The sequence below is a fragment of the Strix aluco genome, chromosome 1 (genome assembly GCF_031877795.1).
Source record: "Strix aluco isolate bStrAlu1 chromosome 1, bStrAlu1.hap1, whole genome shotgun sequence".
In the NCBI taxonomy this organism is placed as follows: domain Eukaryota; kingdom Metazoa; phylum Chordata; class Aves; order Strigiformes; family Strigidae; genus Strix; species Strix aluco.
In genome coordinates, this window is record NC_133931.1 from 41,463,897 (window position 1) to 41,482,042 (window position 18,146).

The following is an 18,146-nucleotide window of genomic DNA, read 5'->3' on the forward strand; positions in this document are numbered from 1 at the left end:
AGTGTCCTAAAAATACAACTGGGAAGAGAGGGGGAAAATATTTCTCATGTCATTATGAGCATTAGTTCAGTGTTTTAAAAATAATAACAAAAACCTGGCAGATTTTGCGCCTGCTTTCAGGTTTTACTGTTTACTGTGGGTTTTTATGTCTCTATCTGAATCCTGCAAACATCCATATAATACATAGAAGAGCCAGGCAGATCCACAGAGGCAGAGATTTGCCTTCGTTTTATCATATTCATTTAATTGTCCTTAGTTTACTGGAGAAAACAAGGGTTTTTTTGCTAATAGAACTGCAGTTATATTTAGGAAGAATGAAGTTATCTTTCTCATCTTTATCATCATATATAATGAAGCAATTTCAGTAACGCACATGTCAGCGGATTGGTGGTGATAGTACATCCTTCAGAAAGAATACAAATAGACTTCACTGACCCTGGAGTGCTGAGAGTAACATGAAACTTACTCTGACTTGTAAACTGAGCAAACATGACATGGAGGTCACAGAATAAGGGCATATATGCATCTTTCAGCCCTTGTTTTGACAAAGTGACTTCTTTCTCCAGAGGGACATTTCTGCCATTTTTTTCCAGCATGTTTCACCTTTCACTGACTATTAATCCCAGTGTGACTGAACTGCAAATTATGATTCCCACTTATAAGCTCATGGGAGTTAATTCTTAAATTTATTTCATCATTTATTTGAGCACACAGAGTTAGCACACAGAAGATCTAAGAAAATAAGCGTATGGAAAACAACAAATTGAGTTTAAATCAAATGTAACAAGTTATTAAAATATTAGAACAAAGAATATTATTAAAATACACGTTCATTAATGGAAAGTTTTTACTTCTAGCAGCAGTAAGATTTCTTAAAGATCAGGGTAGACCTGTGTATTTTCTAATATTCTCTGCAGTATTCTTCCAGCTTTAGTAAGATAGCTTCCCTGTGTCTGATGCAGTCTAACATTTATATAGATATCAGTTTTAAACAGAATTTTCAGAACTTTATGAACTGGGTTAACAAAGGAAGTTTTTCTAAAAATGAAATTAATCAGAATATTCTTATTTTTCTGAATGCACAGCTCATGAAACATGTTTTATACATGTGTGGATAACATCCCAGCACAAAATACTTCAATATAGCGGTACTGCACAACAACTAGCATATTTATTCAGTGCAGTACAACAACTGTGGATGGGGTTTAGCCTCTTCATCATGTTAGCTAACTGACTATTAGCAGTTATCCACATGTATGGTAAAGGACACTGAAATTCTTATCCCCGGTTTGCAGATGGGAAAATGAGACATGTCAAAGATCACTGCAGACTTTTGCTGGAACCTGCCCTCCTGAATCTCTTTTCAACTAGGCCACCAAATCTGAGGACAATAGTAGTGGCTGTTTATGTGAATAAAAGTGAAAGGCTTAGTTGTCTTTGTTGTGTAGGTTATTAGGTCAGTGATGCCAGTTCCAAGTTTGGAAAAAGCAAAATGTCAGGCTAGGCCAGGAAACAGAGGAGCTAACTTTTTTTTTTTTTACCATCTTGAAAAATGTAAGGTAAAAGGAATTAATTCTTTTTCTAGTATAATAACCAAATTCCATTTCAAGGACAATTTGATGGTCCAGGTAACTGTTTTCCCATGGTGTGATTCTTAATCAGACTTCAGAGGGTAGAACAGCAGTATTTTGTAGCTTCTAAGTATTGTCTGGTTTTTGGTTTTCTCAACAGAGCTACAGCGAACCCGTTGATGTTAAAGCCTCCCCACAACCTCAGATGATGAATTCAAAGCAGTCAGTGTTCCATGGGCCCACCCAGGCTCACTCTGCACTGTACCTCAGTTCCCACTACCACCAACAACCAGGAATGAATCCTCACATCACTGCCATGCATGCCAATATCCCCAGGAACATAGCGCCCAAGCCCAACAACCAAATGCCAGTGACTGTTTCCATAGCAAACATGGCTGTGTCCCCACCACCACCTCTTCAGATCAGCCCCCCTCTGCACCAGCATCTCAACATCCAGCAACACCAGCCGATTTCAATGCAGCAGCCCATTGGAAACCAGCTACCGATGCAAGTCCAGTCTGCTTTACATTCACCTACAATGCAGCAAGTAAGTTTGAGCTTTTCAGTTGTCTGGAGAATTTTTTCTTTCTGGGGGAGGAGGGAAAGTCATCCTGAAGCTGACAGTGAGAGAGATTGAGCTATGGATTAGCTGTAATTTTACAGAGTTCCAAAACCATGGTAGTACAGTCTGAGGGCTTAGTGTTTCAAAGACAAGAACAAATGAATGAGTTTACCCAGATGACGGAGAACTTCAGTAGAACTGTTTGTGCTAGCAACAATGTTCATCACATTCTTCTGCATGCTAGTCCTGTCTCCTCCCCAAATTCAGGAGGCAGCCTTTAAATAGAAGTGTCTCTGTAGATCCATCTGCAAATATAAGTGAAATGTTAAGTCATCAGGAAACACATTTTACAAACAAAAGGCAGGCATGTCTAGAAAAGGATACGATTGTAGCTTGTGCTGTTATCCTTCTGCTTACTGTGGAACAGTCAGGGAACATGAAGCAATACTGCTTGTGTTAAACATGCTAGATTAAGTGATCACTAGTGTTAGTTTATGCTGCATTCATAACTTCATTTTGTTAGATAGATATACCTCTTTTTATTGAAAATAATTGGGCTGTCCCCAGTACCCCAATATGGTGGCTTTTTTTTTTTTTTTTTTTGTCATTCTCAGTGTTTTAGATGGTTGATTCTCAATACATTTCCTAGGAGTTCTGAATGAATGCAGGCCAACCATAGCATTGTGTCTTTCAGGCCCAGGCCTATGGAGAGTTAGAGTAAATTAACTCCGCTGATTTCATGAGAAAAAACTTCCTTTTGCATTGGATGAGATCTGACTATCAATAATAAGATCTTGCTTTGCAAAGAGACATTAGAATGAAAATTTTTTGGATGGAGAATCTAGAAAATTTGTATACACCAAACTTGTCAGTTCTGTTTGACAATACATAGTCATGAATTTGCTGCATGTTTTGAATATCTCTATAAATTCACCTTTGCTAACAAGGCATTTGCATTTGCTTTCCAAGCTGGAAACATTTCATCTCAGGATTGGTCTTCAGAGGTGGGAATACCTGAACACAAAACATAGCTTCTAGCTGGGAGAACAATTTAACAGGGAAAGAAATTTCCAAAGCAGGACAAAAAAAAAAAAAAAAAAAGTAAAAAGAGTTGAAAGCAATCTGGACTGATAAATTCAGTTGTCCAGAAGGTAAACCAAGGTGTGCTCAGGATGATCTGGGTTTTTTCAGAGATTTTGATCTTAGTCTCAAGAGTGATTTGGAGTAATCAGACAGGAAGGAAAATTTGTAGTGTTTACAACTGTTTCCTAGTCCAGTTTATTTTTCATGATCAGAGCAAACAGACTCAACATACTTATGACCACACAAATGTGGAGTCTTTTACTGTTATGTATTCCTGAAGGTTTTTCTATTGGTTAGAAACTAATGTGAGAGCCTATGCTCAAGTCTCAGAGAAACTCAGGAGTTAACCCCAAGCTTGAGCAGCTAGAATTATCTAGGGGAAGTCCTAGACAGGTGAGCCAGGAGGGTCTGTCTGGAGATCCTAAGCCTAACGCAGTCCTGGTTGAACCTGAAGGCTCAGAGCAATGCGAGACAAAGCAATGGACAGAGACTTAATACAGTACCCTGGTTCATTTACCAAACACAAAAAACATCTGTGACAACAGCCTGTTGAGATTGTGTAGTTATATTTCAGCAAGTTTTTATTGCAAAGTGATTCAGTCTTCTGAGTTCAGATTGTTTGCCAAGTTCAGTGTCACTTGTCCAATTACTTATCCAATGCAGAGCTATAGAAGACCAAACCCCTTATGTCTTTTCCAGAATCATTGATAGGCATAATTTACCGAACAGATTTGAAAATCTGGCTTTATTTATGGAATTAATAGTACAGTAGGGGCTAGCAAAAGATGTAATGCAGATGTTAGGTACTTATATATGTATACATACATCATCATTATTGTATGAATCCAAACACTTAGGCGTTATTCCAAACCATTACATACTACAAAAAAGGTAAGATAATATCAATCTTCTGATGTTTTATTTTACCAAGTTGCATGCTTGTAGCATATGGTGTGTGCATCAATGGCTTGAGAGTAGTTTCACTTATCTCTGAGATGTGTGGCATGCAGTTGAGTTATTTCTAGCTTAAAAGAAAACACAAGATGCTAGGTTGTAGAAAACAGGTGTCTAGAAGTCAATATGTAGACCTGTACCATGATGAGTCTTTTGCTTTACTAAGTACAAGTACAGTAAAGTAAAAAATGTTGTGCCTCTGTGTTCCTGTTCATTGTTAAATTCATGAAAAGTTGGGTTAAATACTTTTTACCTGCTCATATTCCTTAATCAGAAAGGCTGATGCTTATAATGAAGATACCATGGTGAGATATTTCTGAGCTTCACTCAAGGTGACAGGTGCTTATTACCTGTTGAAATGCTACACTGCCAATCTTAACTACATTTCTCTTTATGCACTGTGGAACATCTATAAACCAGCTTTTATTTCTTACACTTCTGTTTTTGTTTCAAAGTAACAGAAATTTTGAACTCTGGAAAATCTATGTAATTTCACTTGGGAATATTTGTAATTTAATTTATATTTTTTTACCATACAACAGTTTACAGAGTTTGTGAATTGTGTTTAAATATAGAATCCATTTCCTTTAAAGAGTGATGTTGACAAAGACAAAGCAAAAATTATGTTAAATTTTGGGGCAACAGTTGTACTAACAACACTATGATTTGCCATGCCAGAGCAGAACAGTGGTATCCTGTCTAGTCTCTTAGGTATGACTCTTTCTAGTCGTACTCAAGAAATGTTAGAAAACACTATCACCAGGATTTCATACTGCATTAGAGCATGGAGAACAGATTAGCCATCAGGAAGCAAACAGCAAGAAGTCAAGAAACTATAACCTGCAATTAAAGGCCTCTTTCTGACTCAGTTGTCAAAGGACTCTGCTCTCCCCTCCGCTCAAAATTGAGCAAACACTCTGCTGATCGCAGAGCATGTTGAAGAGGAAAAGACATCATGGGAGAAAAAGCGAGCCCTCCAAACGATCACAGCAGCACAGAGTCAACAGCAATGAGGACAAAGAAGAGGCACCACCCTGTATGTTCAGCCCGTGGTGAGGAGGGAAGGAGGACTCTGGATGTGAGGTTCAATCCCCAGCAGCACAGTGTAGACCACTCTGCTACATAAAAAGACAGACAAAAAAAATGGGAGAATAGTAGTCTGATAAAGCCGAAGGGATAGTTGCATTTAATTCAACTTTTTTTCACTTTTTCCCTCAGCTGTTTGATTTCCTCCATGCTAAAGGTGTGGTTACCCTAAGCCTTTTCCAAAGGCAAGCATCTAATTTATGTAAGCAGCAAGAACGGAAACTAATTAGCATCCCACTTCCTACAGTGTGACTTTCAACAGGAGACATTTTCCTTTTCGGAGGGAGACCTCACGACCACTCATACCAAACAGACTAATACACTTTAAGAAGAAATGAGGTAAATTCTCTCCTGTCACACTGCAGCATGAAGCTTAATAGGCAAGAGAAGGGTAAGTCTGCCAACAGCTTCCTAGCAGTCTTCTACTGCAGGCATTCGCAGACTCACCTGGCTGGACACCACCATTGCAGACAGACAGCTGTGCTGTAGACACGTTAGAAGCAGCAGTCACAGCTCCCACTGATGGTGGGTTCTGATTTTTTCCCTTTTTCTTCCCAACATCCAGCTTTGAAATAGTTTGTGGCATACTAGTGTGACACTTAGTGGTAGCAGGCTCTGGGAATCCCTGCTCTCCACAGATCCCCTGCTCGTTTTCTCCAGAAGAGGGAAGACAGTTTCTTATCAAAGACCATTATCAAAGACAGTCTTGTAGTATGTCTGAAGGACTGCCAGCTCCAAGAAAAATCACATAAAGATCCAGATTTCAGTCCTGGCAGGCAGGAACACAGTTCTCCAAAACCACTGTGTGCAAAATCCACAAACTTCTGTGTGTAACTTTGATAAGAAGTGCTGACCTGGGGAGTTCTGCCATCACTGTTGCCAGGACAATGAGCTGATCTTCATCTACTCCACAGGGAACAGCATGTCCTCCTCCACTTCCAGCAGTCCTTGCCTGCATGTGTGCAGCTGCCAAACCAAGAGAGACTGCCAGCTAGAGAAGTGCAGTCTCCTTCGGGAGTCCACAAAAACTACAGAACATCAAGATCAGAAGTGCTGGTAGCCAAAAATACTCAGTGACTGCACAATTTCTGTTATTTTTAAAACCAATTAATTCTGTGGAGTATGCAGCTGATACAGTGCAGCCAAATTGTTCTGAAATGTACAAGGCAAAGTAAAATTTAGGTATTAGCATTTTGGTCATAAGCCTAGCATTAGTAAATATTTTCTAATTTATTTTAAACAATCTTCTCTATTTTGAGGTATCTACATGTTTTTGTAACTTCTGTTTAACAGAAGTTACTGTTTAACATCTTTATTGATGATCTAGACGAGGGGATCGAGTGCACCCTCAGTAAGTTTGCAGACGACACCAAGTTGGGTGGGAGTGTTGATCTGCTCGAGGGTAGGGAGGCTCTGCAGAGAGATCTGGACAGGCTGGAGCGATGGGCTAAGGCCAACTGTAGGAGTTTCAATAAGGCCAAATGCCGGGTGCTGCACTTGGGCCACAACAACCCCCAGCAGCGCTACAGGCTTGGGGAGGAGTGGCTGGAGAGCTGCCAGTCAGAGAGGGACCTGGGGGTGTTGATTGACAGCCAGCTGAACATGAGCCAGCAGTGTGCCCAGGTGGCCAAGAAGGCCAATGGCATCCTGGCTTGTATCAGAAATAGCGTGGCCAGCAGGGACAGGGAAGTGATGTTACCCCTGTACTTGGCACTGGTGAGGCCGCACCTCGATTTCTGTGTTCAGTTTTGGGCCCCTCACTACAAAAAGGACATTGAATTACTCAAGCGTGTCCAGCGAAGGGCAACGAAGCTGGTGCAGGGTCTGGAGCACATGTCCTACGAGGAGCGGCTGAGGGAACTGGGGTTGTTTAGTCTGGAGAAGAGGAGGCTGAGGGGAGACCTCATCGCCCTCTACAGCTACCTGAAAGGAGGTTGCAGAGAGCTGGGGGTGAGTCTCTTTAATCAAGTAATAAGCGACAGGACAAGAGGTAATGGCCTCAAGTTGCACCAGGGAAGGTTTATATTAGATATTAGGAAGTATTTCTTTACAGAACAGGTTGTTAGGCGTTGGAATGGGCTGCCCAGGGAGGTGGTGGAGTCCCCATCCCTGGAGGTGTTTAAGAGTAGAGTCGACAGCGCTGAGGGATATGGTGTAGTTGGGAACTGTCAGTGTTAGGTTAATGATTGGACTGGATGATCTTCAAGGTCTTTTCCAACCTAGACGATTCTGTGATTCTGTGATTCTGCAAAGTAGACTACTTTGTCTTTTTTCCTTTCTGTTCCGAAACAGTTAATGAATAAATAACGGGCTCTACTGTAGATCTTTGTGGTGCTCGTTTACAGTGATAAAAAATGACCATTTAGTTCTATTCTCAGATTTAAATTAGATCTTGATTTTTATTACATTTAACTTCTAATTCTGAAATATGCTATATTTTTCTTAAATATTATTAATAGGAACCATGTTAAAGTTTTACTTTGTTAAAGTCTAAATCCACTGTGTAGCAGGTTTTTTTTAATCCACTTTTGACACACTGGAAGAATCACAGTAGATTAAGAGAGTGTGATTTTTCTTTCATTAAATGCTCATGTGAGCATCTTGTCACTGTACTTTTTAACTGATAGAGTTGCTTCTCTCCAGTCTGTTTCTTAGGTTTAACATGATGTTTAATTTTTACTTCGTTGGGATCAAATGACCTGAATCTTGACCCTTCTCATTCAAATCAACATGATTTCTCCAGATTCCAGGCTAAAGCAGTACCTGAAGCTGCAACCTGTTTTCTGTTGCAAAGCCATTCTTTCCTTTCTCTACTCACACAGACATTTGCGCTTCTTTCTGAGCGTATCCCCTCTCCAGCTTGTTGTACTGTGATGTTTTGTGTGGAGAGAAATGAGACCAAGGATTCACATGCTCCCAAATATGCCCAGTTCTTGTTAAGGACTTTTAATTAGCCCTACTGGAAGCATCTCCTTCCCTGCTCAAAATCCTTCACCCAAGCACTGGCTGGGATGGTGAGTCCCATTACAATCTCTGTCCCACTTTGGTTCACAGGTAGAGCAAGCAAAACTAGATTCTTAATGTCTAGTAACCATGGCTGCAAGTGCATGCATAACGAAGAAGCAGAAGATTAATGTATGTCACATTTTATTTTTTATTTTTTAAAATAATAACTCATTTCAGTCTACTTTTAGGTATTTCTTTTCCTTTAGAAAATAGATGTATACAGCAAGATGATTGCAGAGCCTGCCAAAAATAACAGCCTCATTTTTTCTGGTATATATTATATACAGTAAACTCAGGGACCTGCTGTATTTGTCCAGATTTCTTCCTCTTTTTTGTTAAGCTTTGTCTTCAAATGAGGTCAGGAGAAAAAAAAAAATCATTAATATCTGTCAACTTCCTTTATAACCTTAAGGAAAAATCTTTGTATAATATCACACAGACAGATTTTCAATTTCCTTGTGTAATAAACAGATGCTTTAGGATTTGGATGTAATTTAAAGGTTTAAAATATCACATTGAGATTGATGAATAAATCAGTTGTGAAGACAAAAACATTGATGCCTGTTGAAAATACCTCTCCAGACAGGCAGGAAATGAAATTAGTTCCCAGTAAAGTGTGGAGATGAGGATCACTGTTTAGTTCTGCTGCAGGCTTTTTAGGACTTGCTACAGTGGCACAACGAAACTGCTAGGGCCACAGAAATCTAATTAAAGAGCAAATGTCCCTCCTGACATCGAATTAATCTTTATCAAGTTCCCTATTTTTATTTCAATCTGGAACAAGAAAATGAAATTTAAAATTCTAGGCATGTTGCAAAACAGTTGGTGATTTTCTCTTGAGCATTACAATGCAAAAACATTCACCATTGTTTAATTAGACCTCGAAGCACTCATTTTCTGAGCACTTTTTATTTCATCATTGTTTGTTAAGGGCTTACATAAATAATACACAAATATTTACTACAAGCCTGTTACAAGGCTGTCTCCGCCTGTTGTACAGATCTATTTTTCCAGAGCTTTTTCTGTTGATGAAAAAGCTGAAGTAATTATTGTTTACATCTTAAACATCACCATACTTTATCTGTCCTTTGTATTGAGTTCAGGTTTCTTAAATTGCTTTGCCTTAACAAGCATGTTTTCCAACACCCACACTGCTGGTATTCTGGTAGCCCTCAACCACAGCGGGACCACTGAGCTGTAGCAGCTCAGCTGCTTCTGGAGCTGGAGCCTGACTCAGATACCTCTGCACCATGTTAAAATTTATTGCATGAGCATGTCCTAAGAAACAGGCCCCAATCCCAGGGAGTTATAAACTAAACAGACTAGCCAGGTGCAAGCTGAAAGTGTTGTTACCCCTTATTTTGCAGATGATAGGAGAATTAAGTTTGGATCCGTGATCCCAACCTTAACATGAGAGGTATCAATTCAGTCCAAGCACACGTGCACACATGCTTGCTTGAAGAGAGCCAAAGTAATTTGGCTGTGGTCACACAGAAAACCTGAGAAAATGCAGTTCCCACACAATTCCAAGCTAGCATTCAAACCACAGGACCATCCTCCAACATATAAGATATTTATTTGTCCTAAGTCCAGAAGAAATGGAATGGATATTGCACTGGTGATCTCTTCCTCTGATTTGGGGGAACTGTCTCTTCTTGCTGCATGAGTACCTGAGTCTGTGCCTGCTCACTTGCATGCTTACATAGCACTGCTGGAGCTACTGGCCCCATATAGTATCTTTCTCGTATATGCAGTTGTTTCACGAAGACTGATAAGAAATAGCTCCGGGGCTTTGCTACCAAAGTTGAGCCTCAGTGCCTGAGGGTAGAATGTGTTTCTGTGGTTAGTTTCCTCTTATAGGTAAGGTAGAAAGGCCTTATGGGTGATATTTTGTATAAAAATGATGACAGTGACATACAAAACCATTTTTTCTGCCTTCTGATTGCATGAAACCCCAATTAAAGTCATTGGGAAGTCTGCTCAATTACAGTTTCCTTTAGATCCATTGCAGACATGGGGGTTGTTTATGCAGCCTGATGTGCAGGTTTAGACCCTGGTGCAAAGGCAGTGTACGGAGCATGGGGGTTAGAGTTACAATGGGTGGGGTTTATTTTACCTTATTAGCAGGGCAGTATATAAGTTACTTGACAACTAGATGCAGAATTCAGCTGTGAACTTGCCCACTACTAATAGTCTGTTTCTTGGAGTCATCAGGGACACAGTGAGGCTTCAAAGAGCATTTAAGGTACTGAAGCATGACTTGGGATATTCTCCATATGGAAGAGATTATGGAAGAAAGTTGCACTCATTTATAGCTGAGGCCAAAATCCATGATCAGAATCAACGGAGTGATGTGATGGTGTACACGAGAGGCACGGCAGGGCAGAACACCCATGGGACCTCCGGGGAAGAGACAGAATATAATGCAAGAAAGAGGAAGTGACATTATATTTGAAGGAAGCTCATTTCTTGGATGGAGAGGGCCAGGTGCAAACTGAGAATACTTGTTTATCTTGATGAAAGGTAGCATGGCTGACTTGTTAAACCTGCAGAAAAAAACAGCTCTCCATAAAATTCCTGTCCTAATGAAGGCTGTGTATAAGAAGCAATCACACATAATGCACTTGAATTTAAAACTAAAAGCTACGAGCTTTAATTCTATTGTGTATGTGGACTTTGGCCAGAAAGAGTGGGTTTTCAAACTAGGTGTCTTGGTTCAAGGTCAGTTTCTGATTTAGCACCTACAGATCCAGTTAACTTGAGTGGGAATTTTATGCCCTTGCCCCATGAAGGAGTTTGGTCTGTTTTTTTGCAGCAGACATCGATTGCTTTCATACGGCATTCCATACTTTACCCAATGTAGTTCTTCTGACTTTACAGGAACATGATGTACATTTTTACAGAGTGAACACTAGCCTTGAAATTTCAATTGTTCTCCTGGTTTTGAAACACAACATTTAAACATCCTCGTATATCAAAAGAGCTAAAAATTACTATGACTTTTCACATGACAGATATTTCAGGGAGCAGGTTAGATGTCTTTTTGTAACTTCCACTTTTTTTTTCTCGCCTTCTTGGTTTCAAAAAGCAAGTTATTCTGTACTACTTTCACTACATTAGTCCAACAACTGTTAAAAAGCTTTGGTTGAATTTCTGTTTAGTTGAGAGAGAAGTACAAATAAAAGAAGCAGCAGATGGTCCCTTTGTGACTGAATGAAGAAAAAGGGTTTTGAGAACAATATGTGAATAGGTGTAGTCTAATAAAACAGTCAGCCACCTGCTGCCTACATCCTTCAAAAAGATTCTGTTGCATATTCTGGGAATTAACGACTAGTGTGTATCCTTACATTTAATCTAAATGGAAGCTCTGAGGAGCAAACAGACCTTTTTGCCCCAGTGCTGATTGAGTTGTTCTCTTGGTTTTGAATTGTTTCTGCTCTGTCCCTTTTAGTTCCATCATGTGACTGTGTAGTAGCTAACAACAATTTAGCAGTGTCTCATTTCTCAAAAAAAGATGATAAAACTTAGAAAGCACCTATACATTTTTTCCTATTTTAAGTTTGATAACCCAAAGTACACTTGGAAAAGAAGTATTCTACCATTTCACAGTACACATCGGGTTTTTTTAATGCACACAACCTGTTGCTTGGTTTACATATATTGTAATGTACTTGTTTTCTCATCTAGGGATTTACTCTTCAGCCTGATTATCAGAATATCATCAATCCAACATCAACAGCTGCACAAGTTGTTACCCAAGCAATGGAGTATGTTCGTTCAGGGTGCAGAAATCCTCCAGCACAGACTGTGGACTGGAATAATGACTACTGCAGTAATGGGTAAGCAGCCAGTGAATGCCACCTTGTGTTGAGCAACATTCATGACACAAGTGTCTGATAGGGAATTTGGAAACAAGTTTGTTGCCTGTTTCCCTACAGTATTTCAGAAGTGCGTCTGTGATGGCACTGTATTTATTCAGTAGTTAGACTGTTGTGGGAGAACAAGTTTTCAGTATGTACATTTATTAGACATTGTTGTCACCTTATCACAGCACATACACTTTGGTCTTAGAGAACTTCCATTCCTTAGATAAGCAGAACTGAAATCTTAGGGAGAAAGTGTAGGAAAAAAGTTTTAAGATCACTATCTCCTACTTGAGAGGCAAAAGGCGTGAACTGTTTTCTCCAAATACTTGCCTACTTGTTCAGCACAACAGTCTCACTTCTGTGCTGTACCACCGAAATGTCTTGATCTGTGCAGCAGGCCCTTGTAGGAGCCTGCCCAGCCCACAGACATTTACACCCATTTACACTGAGCTCTGAATAGACCGTCCTCTGTCCAACAAGCCATTGCCACCCGTGGCTTTGAATCCCAGTCTCTTCTGGAAAAAACAATGTACGGTCATTCCCAGCAGTGCCCTCTAGGTGCCCACTGGGCATAACTTGCCATCAGCAGAAGCTTTCTCTGAGCAGACCCTGTAGATATCTACACAGACCCCTGTGTAGATATGCCTTTGTGAATCTGTGTACATGGACTTAACCTATCTCTGCTATAGCATTGGCATAAACTGCCAGTGCAATGTAACTTGCTCTGCGCTGCTCCTGGACTCCAAACAAAGCAAGCTGTATAGCTGTGGAAGAGCAGAACTGGTGCCTGGGTTTTGGCAAGGAAGCAGGAGGTTAAGAGTAAAGCCTCTCTCCCAGAAAATCTCTGCAGTGTGAACCAAGCCCCATCAATGATGCTCCTTCTGCTTTAAGTGATATATTTTCTCCTGACTTTTACAGGCTGTTCTGAGTTACAAACTGGTAAATGCCTCCTTTTTGCTCTGAACTGGTATGCTTCAGTTGAAGCTGAAACCCAGCAAGAACTGAATGTAAAAGTGTGCTAGACACAGTGCACTGATGGAAGGTCTCCTGTAGTGCCTGGTCTCCAGTAGACAGTTGGTCTAGTTGACTTTGCCAGAAGCTTCTGGTGTTCCCTTGCACATGCTTACCTGAATCTGCCAACATGTTTTGGCTATGTTTGTACTGGTAAATAAAATAGGCCAGAGATATCAGTGGCTGGTACCCATGTCCTCCTGCCCTATAAGGAAAGTGGCCACATCATATAGGGTACTTATGGAGTATCATTCCAAGACCTGTGCTAAACCATCAGCTGTACCTATGCTGTTTGTGAGAGGGATAGTCAGTACTAGCAACCTGCTAGTGCAGGTGATCCCAAACCAGGGCTTAAACCCATGTCCCAGTCCTGTGTAGTTTAGAGCCAAGTGTGGTCTCTGGGTTGCTAGATGCCACTATGGCACTGGGATTTTTCTTATTATTACCATGATAATGCAGCCATGCTTCAGTGATATGCTTGGAATTAATGACTTGCAGTAGGGTTGTGGGGTTTTTTGGAAGAATAGGACTAAAAATTTGACAAATTTTTGAAAAATCGCATTTGTTCTTTTTCTCTTTGAACAGGGGCATGCAGAGGGACAAAGCACTCTACCTTACCTGAAAATCTGAAACACCTCTCCTTTCCACTGAGGAATGCAGGGAAGTCTTTTCATCATGGATTGCTTTATGCAGTCAAGGCAGTTCTGCATTTTATTAGGAAATACAAGTTGCTAAGCACTTAGGACTATTTGAGCTTGTGGGTCACCCACTCTGGAAAAAATAGTCTTGCTTCTTTCTTTTTCTTTTTTTTTTTCCCCCCATTTTTTCTCTTTCTTTCTCCTTTCCACCCCTACCCTGAGATCCTTTAACGGACATTGCTTTTCTTCTTCCCTGAAGGAAACTTGGACCATTCAGATTTTATGTTGGTTTTTGCTGTGAAGTGCTGCGATAGTAACTGCCTTAGCAACTGTAGATGTCTCGGATAAAAGTCCTGGATTTTCCATTGGTTTTTCATAATGGGTGTTTATATGAAACTACTAAAGACTTTTTAAATGGCTTGATGTAGCAGTCATAGCAAGTTTGTAAATAGCATCTATGTTACACTCTCCTAGAGTATAAAATGTGAATGTTTTTGTAGCTAATTGTAATTGAAACTGGCTCATTCCAGTTTATTGATTTCAAAATAAGGGTTAAATTGGCAAACATTCATATTTTTACTTCATTTTTAAACAACTGACTAATAGTTCTATATTTTCAAAGTATTTGGAGAAAAAAGTAAAATATTCCCAAATGATATTAATTAAAAATATTGGCTTTGTCTCATGAAATAAACACAAAAAAATAGAAAAAAACCTAATGTTGATAAAGAGCAAACACATTTATTTTGTACTGCCTAAAAAATGCTTCTTTTTTTTAAAGAAAATCACTTTATGTGTACTGGTTAGTAAATGTCATTTAAGTCCTTTTATGTATAAAACTGCCAAATGCTTACCTGATATTTTATTAGATGCAGAAACAGATTGGAGACAGCTAAATTATAACCTTTACATATGGCTATGTATTATTGTTTCTTCATACTGTGTCTGTATTTAATCTTTTTTATGGAACCTGTTGCGCCTATTTATGAAATAATAAATATAGGTGTTTGTAAGTAAATTTGTTAGCATTTTAAAGAGGTTTCTTTGATGCTTTAACTTTTGCTGGCACAAATTGTTCACAACTGATGTGAATACTTTATTTAGTTTTACAGTGACATATATAACACCAAACCTGCTTTACTGGCAGAAAATGAAGGTAACCAATACTTATTTCTGTATTTCCTTGGTTGTTAAGAAAAAAAAGGTATTTTAAGTAATTCCCTTTTTAAAACATTGTAGCAGGAAGTTGCCCAAAACTAAGACTTGAACCAACAAAACTAACTGAATAAAACTGCATAATGCTGCTTCTTGAAACTTCATCAGTTTTGGTTAATTAGTCAAGTGGAATAACAATATTGCCAACAGAAATATTACCAAATATGCTTCAGCCATTTTATTATACATGCAAAATTTCCTACAGAGTTTTAGGGATTGTATCACAAGTGCATCCTAAAATGAAAGGTAAGTTCAACAGCCACAGAGAAAAGGATAAAAAAAATCCAAAAGAAGGTATTTTTTCAATATTTTGGATCAGGAATAGCTCTGAAAATATATTTCTGGAGGATTTCATTTCCAGATGCCTGTCCAATGAATGGAGAGTACCACTGATTTGTATTTTCTATGTGAAATAAAGCAAGCAACTCGGATAAAATACACATTATGCAATGCCATTGATTTTCCTTTAAAAACAAAACAGAAACAAAGGCATGCTTGCTTTGGAATGATTTCAGGCAATATACAATCGGAATCACTTGGCATGTAATAACTAATAAATAATGCAGATCAGATGTGATTACTCAAATGACTGTAGCTGAGAGCTCTAATTTTCCTGTCTTGAAACTGTATGAGAACTCGTGATTAAATTCACAGTTTATTGTTTGTCTATTTAGTACTTTAGAAATATACCAGCACTACTAATTACCCAATGTCTTCTATTTATTATATTATAGTAAACTACATTTTCCACTCATATTAATTCTAAAGTGAGAAGATAATTACTGGGGATGAGAAAAATCAGCTTTGATTTTGACAGGCAGTTTTCCTCTTTCTTTTATGGAAAAGAACTGTGTTATCTTCATTTCTTTTAGAGCAGGTGCGCAGTCACATGAAGTTGTTAATTTCAGTATCCAAGCAAAGTTCAAAAGACAAGAAAACTTTAATGTAAATAATAAAAAAAATACATCATGAATAAAATACTTATTCTGTATGAATCTGTGGCTAGTGTCTCTCGGTCTGTAAGAATGGAAACCTGTGGTGTGTTTACCGTGCAGCACCTTACCCACCCAGTGCTTTGAGAGTGGTTCTGTGCCCATGCTCTGTTCAGATGGGACAGCTATGCTGGAAGAGCAGCAGTTTTGGCCAGGGTTATACTGAAGCCACTTTGTTCCAAAGGAAAGATCCAACTTCAGTGCATAAATGTCAGTTCTTCACATCTGAACTTGGGAAAAAGGAATGGTTGCCAGCCAAGGGCAATCTGCTATTTGTTTTCAGATGCATATTGACAGATACAAATTGTCAATAGGTAGAGCCTAGAAGGTTGAGATCCTTTTGTAAGCAGATGAAACTCCACTGGAGTTCATGAAAGTATGCCCCATCATTTGCTGAAGCACTGTGGCTTAGGCACCACAGTAACACATATACCCAAGTCACCATCTGTCATAACGATGATAATGAGAAAGCACACAGGAATGAAACAACCTACACATTGAAGCAACGCAGTAAGAGCAAGTAAAGACGATAAAGACATCTGCCAAAGTGATAGAAACCAAGGGAAATAATGTCTTCCAGTAATTAAAATTAGTATTTTAAAAAAATTATTTTTTAAAAGTAGGAAAAATGCAAGATTAGCAATATATGCACTCTTCAAGATGTAAATCCCATATGCTTGCACCAAGGTAAGCAGAAGTTTTGAAAAGGAAAGGCTCTTTGAATTTACTGCCACTCTCAGTGTCCCTCGTTCTGGAGAGGCAAGTCCCAGTCTCTCCATCAGCAAACTCACAGAGGTTCGAGCAAAAATCCAGTCCCGCTGCTGCCTCTGACCCAAAGAGGACCTGCTATAGGTTCCCCCCCCCCCCCCCACCATTCATCCACAGACATTAAGTAATGTATTCATGGAGGGCCCCAGCCATTCACAAGGAAATGTAATGTATTCGTGCCCACTTCTCTCTCTCACCAAATACTAGTTCCTGATTCCAGTGGTATCTCTGCCAAATATTCCCTGCGAGGCTCCTCTGTAAACAGGAAACCTGACAATAAAAGAGCTCATTACTGGAAGGTAAAACATGCTCTTACCACCTTCCTCAACCTTCTGAGACTTCATCTCAACCTGAACTACCAAGACTGTATCTGACTGTTTCTTATCTGATCCTGTAAACATGGCAGATCCACTGGGAGCTCTTTCTGTGCTCTGGGGAAATGGAGTAGTTAAAAATCTGTGTTTTGCAGACACTGTGAGAAGTAGCTGAAGATCTGTATGTAAACCATACAGGAGTTACTCCCCAGAAGTCCTATTGATAGGTACATATAGATACAGATACACAAATAGATACAGATATAAATACAGGTATAGATAGACAGACAGACATCCATAGAAACATTGCCCTGTCAATTATTTATCTGGTCCTTTTGCATTTAAATAAAATATTATTTAGGGAGTATAGCAGTGTGCTGGCAGTGCTTCAGGAGGTGCTGAGCACCTCCGAGAACAGGAGGTGCTTTGTGTCAGGTCTCACAGACAGCATTTGCTTTCCTTTGCAAAGTCATGTATTTTATTATTACCCAGCAGCACATTAAATCACAACTCAAATGTAGTTCTTATTCCACCAACAAGAGGACAAGTGAGAACAATGACTTGTAACATTTCAGAGTCTGTCACAGTTACTGCCTAATTAGAGAAACCCACTAGCAAATGTGCATCTGCATGGATCCTGCGACTGTCATCATTTCACATTCTATTAAGGGCTTGCTGCGATAGACACTTTACAAAGAAATTTTGTTCAGGCTAATACCAAGCTGGCAAACATGTAATTGGCTAGAAAATAAAATAGGAAAGAAAAAAAAAAAAAAAAGAAAGAAAGAGAGGAAGGGGAAAAGAAAAGGAAGCCTTCCTATTTGGAAAAGAAGCTGTGTGCAAAAATCCACAGTATACTGCAGAGAAGATCCTTACCCACTGACAATTGTGTGTTTACAACGAGTCTGAGCATAATTGCTCTGATGGGCTGTCAAGGAAAAGATTAATTTGGCAAAGATTAGTATTGACTTGCTGTTTATTAAGGCTTTTAAACAGCTGTATCTGGCAACATTCCTGTAAGTGCCTGTCATGTCTGAAAATCAGGCTCACACCCGGGTGCTTGCCAGCTGTTGCTAAACA

General features: G+C 39.3%; 1 protein-coding gene across 1 annotated transcript in view; it reads left to right on the top strand.

Moving 5' to 3' along the window:
- The window catches only part of TOX (thymocyte selection associated high mobility group box), a 225,791-nt gene extending 209,816 nt beyond the window's left edge, over positions 1–15,975 (top strand). Inside the window, exons 7-9 of the mRNA XM_074818637.1 lie at positions 1,732–2,118; positions 11,950–12,101; positions 13,725–15,975. Of these exons, the coding sequence (XP_074674738.1) occupies positions 1,732–2,118; positions 11,950–12,101; positions 13,725–13,761 (576 nt within the window). The 3' untranslated portion in view covers positions 13,762–15,975. The remainder of the gene's footprint in view (positions 1–1,731; positions 2,119–11,949; positions 12,102–13,724) is intronic.
- Positions 15,976–18,146: the final 2,171 nt, after the last annotated feature.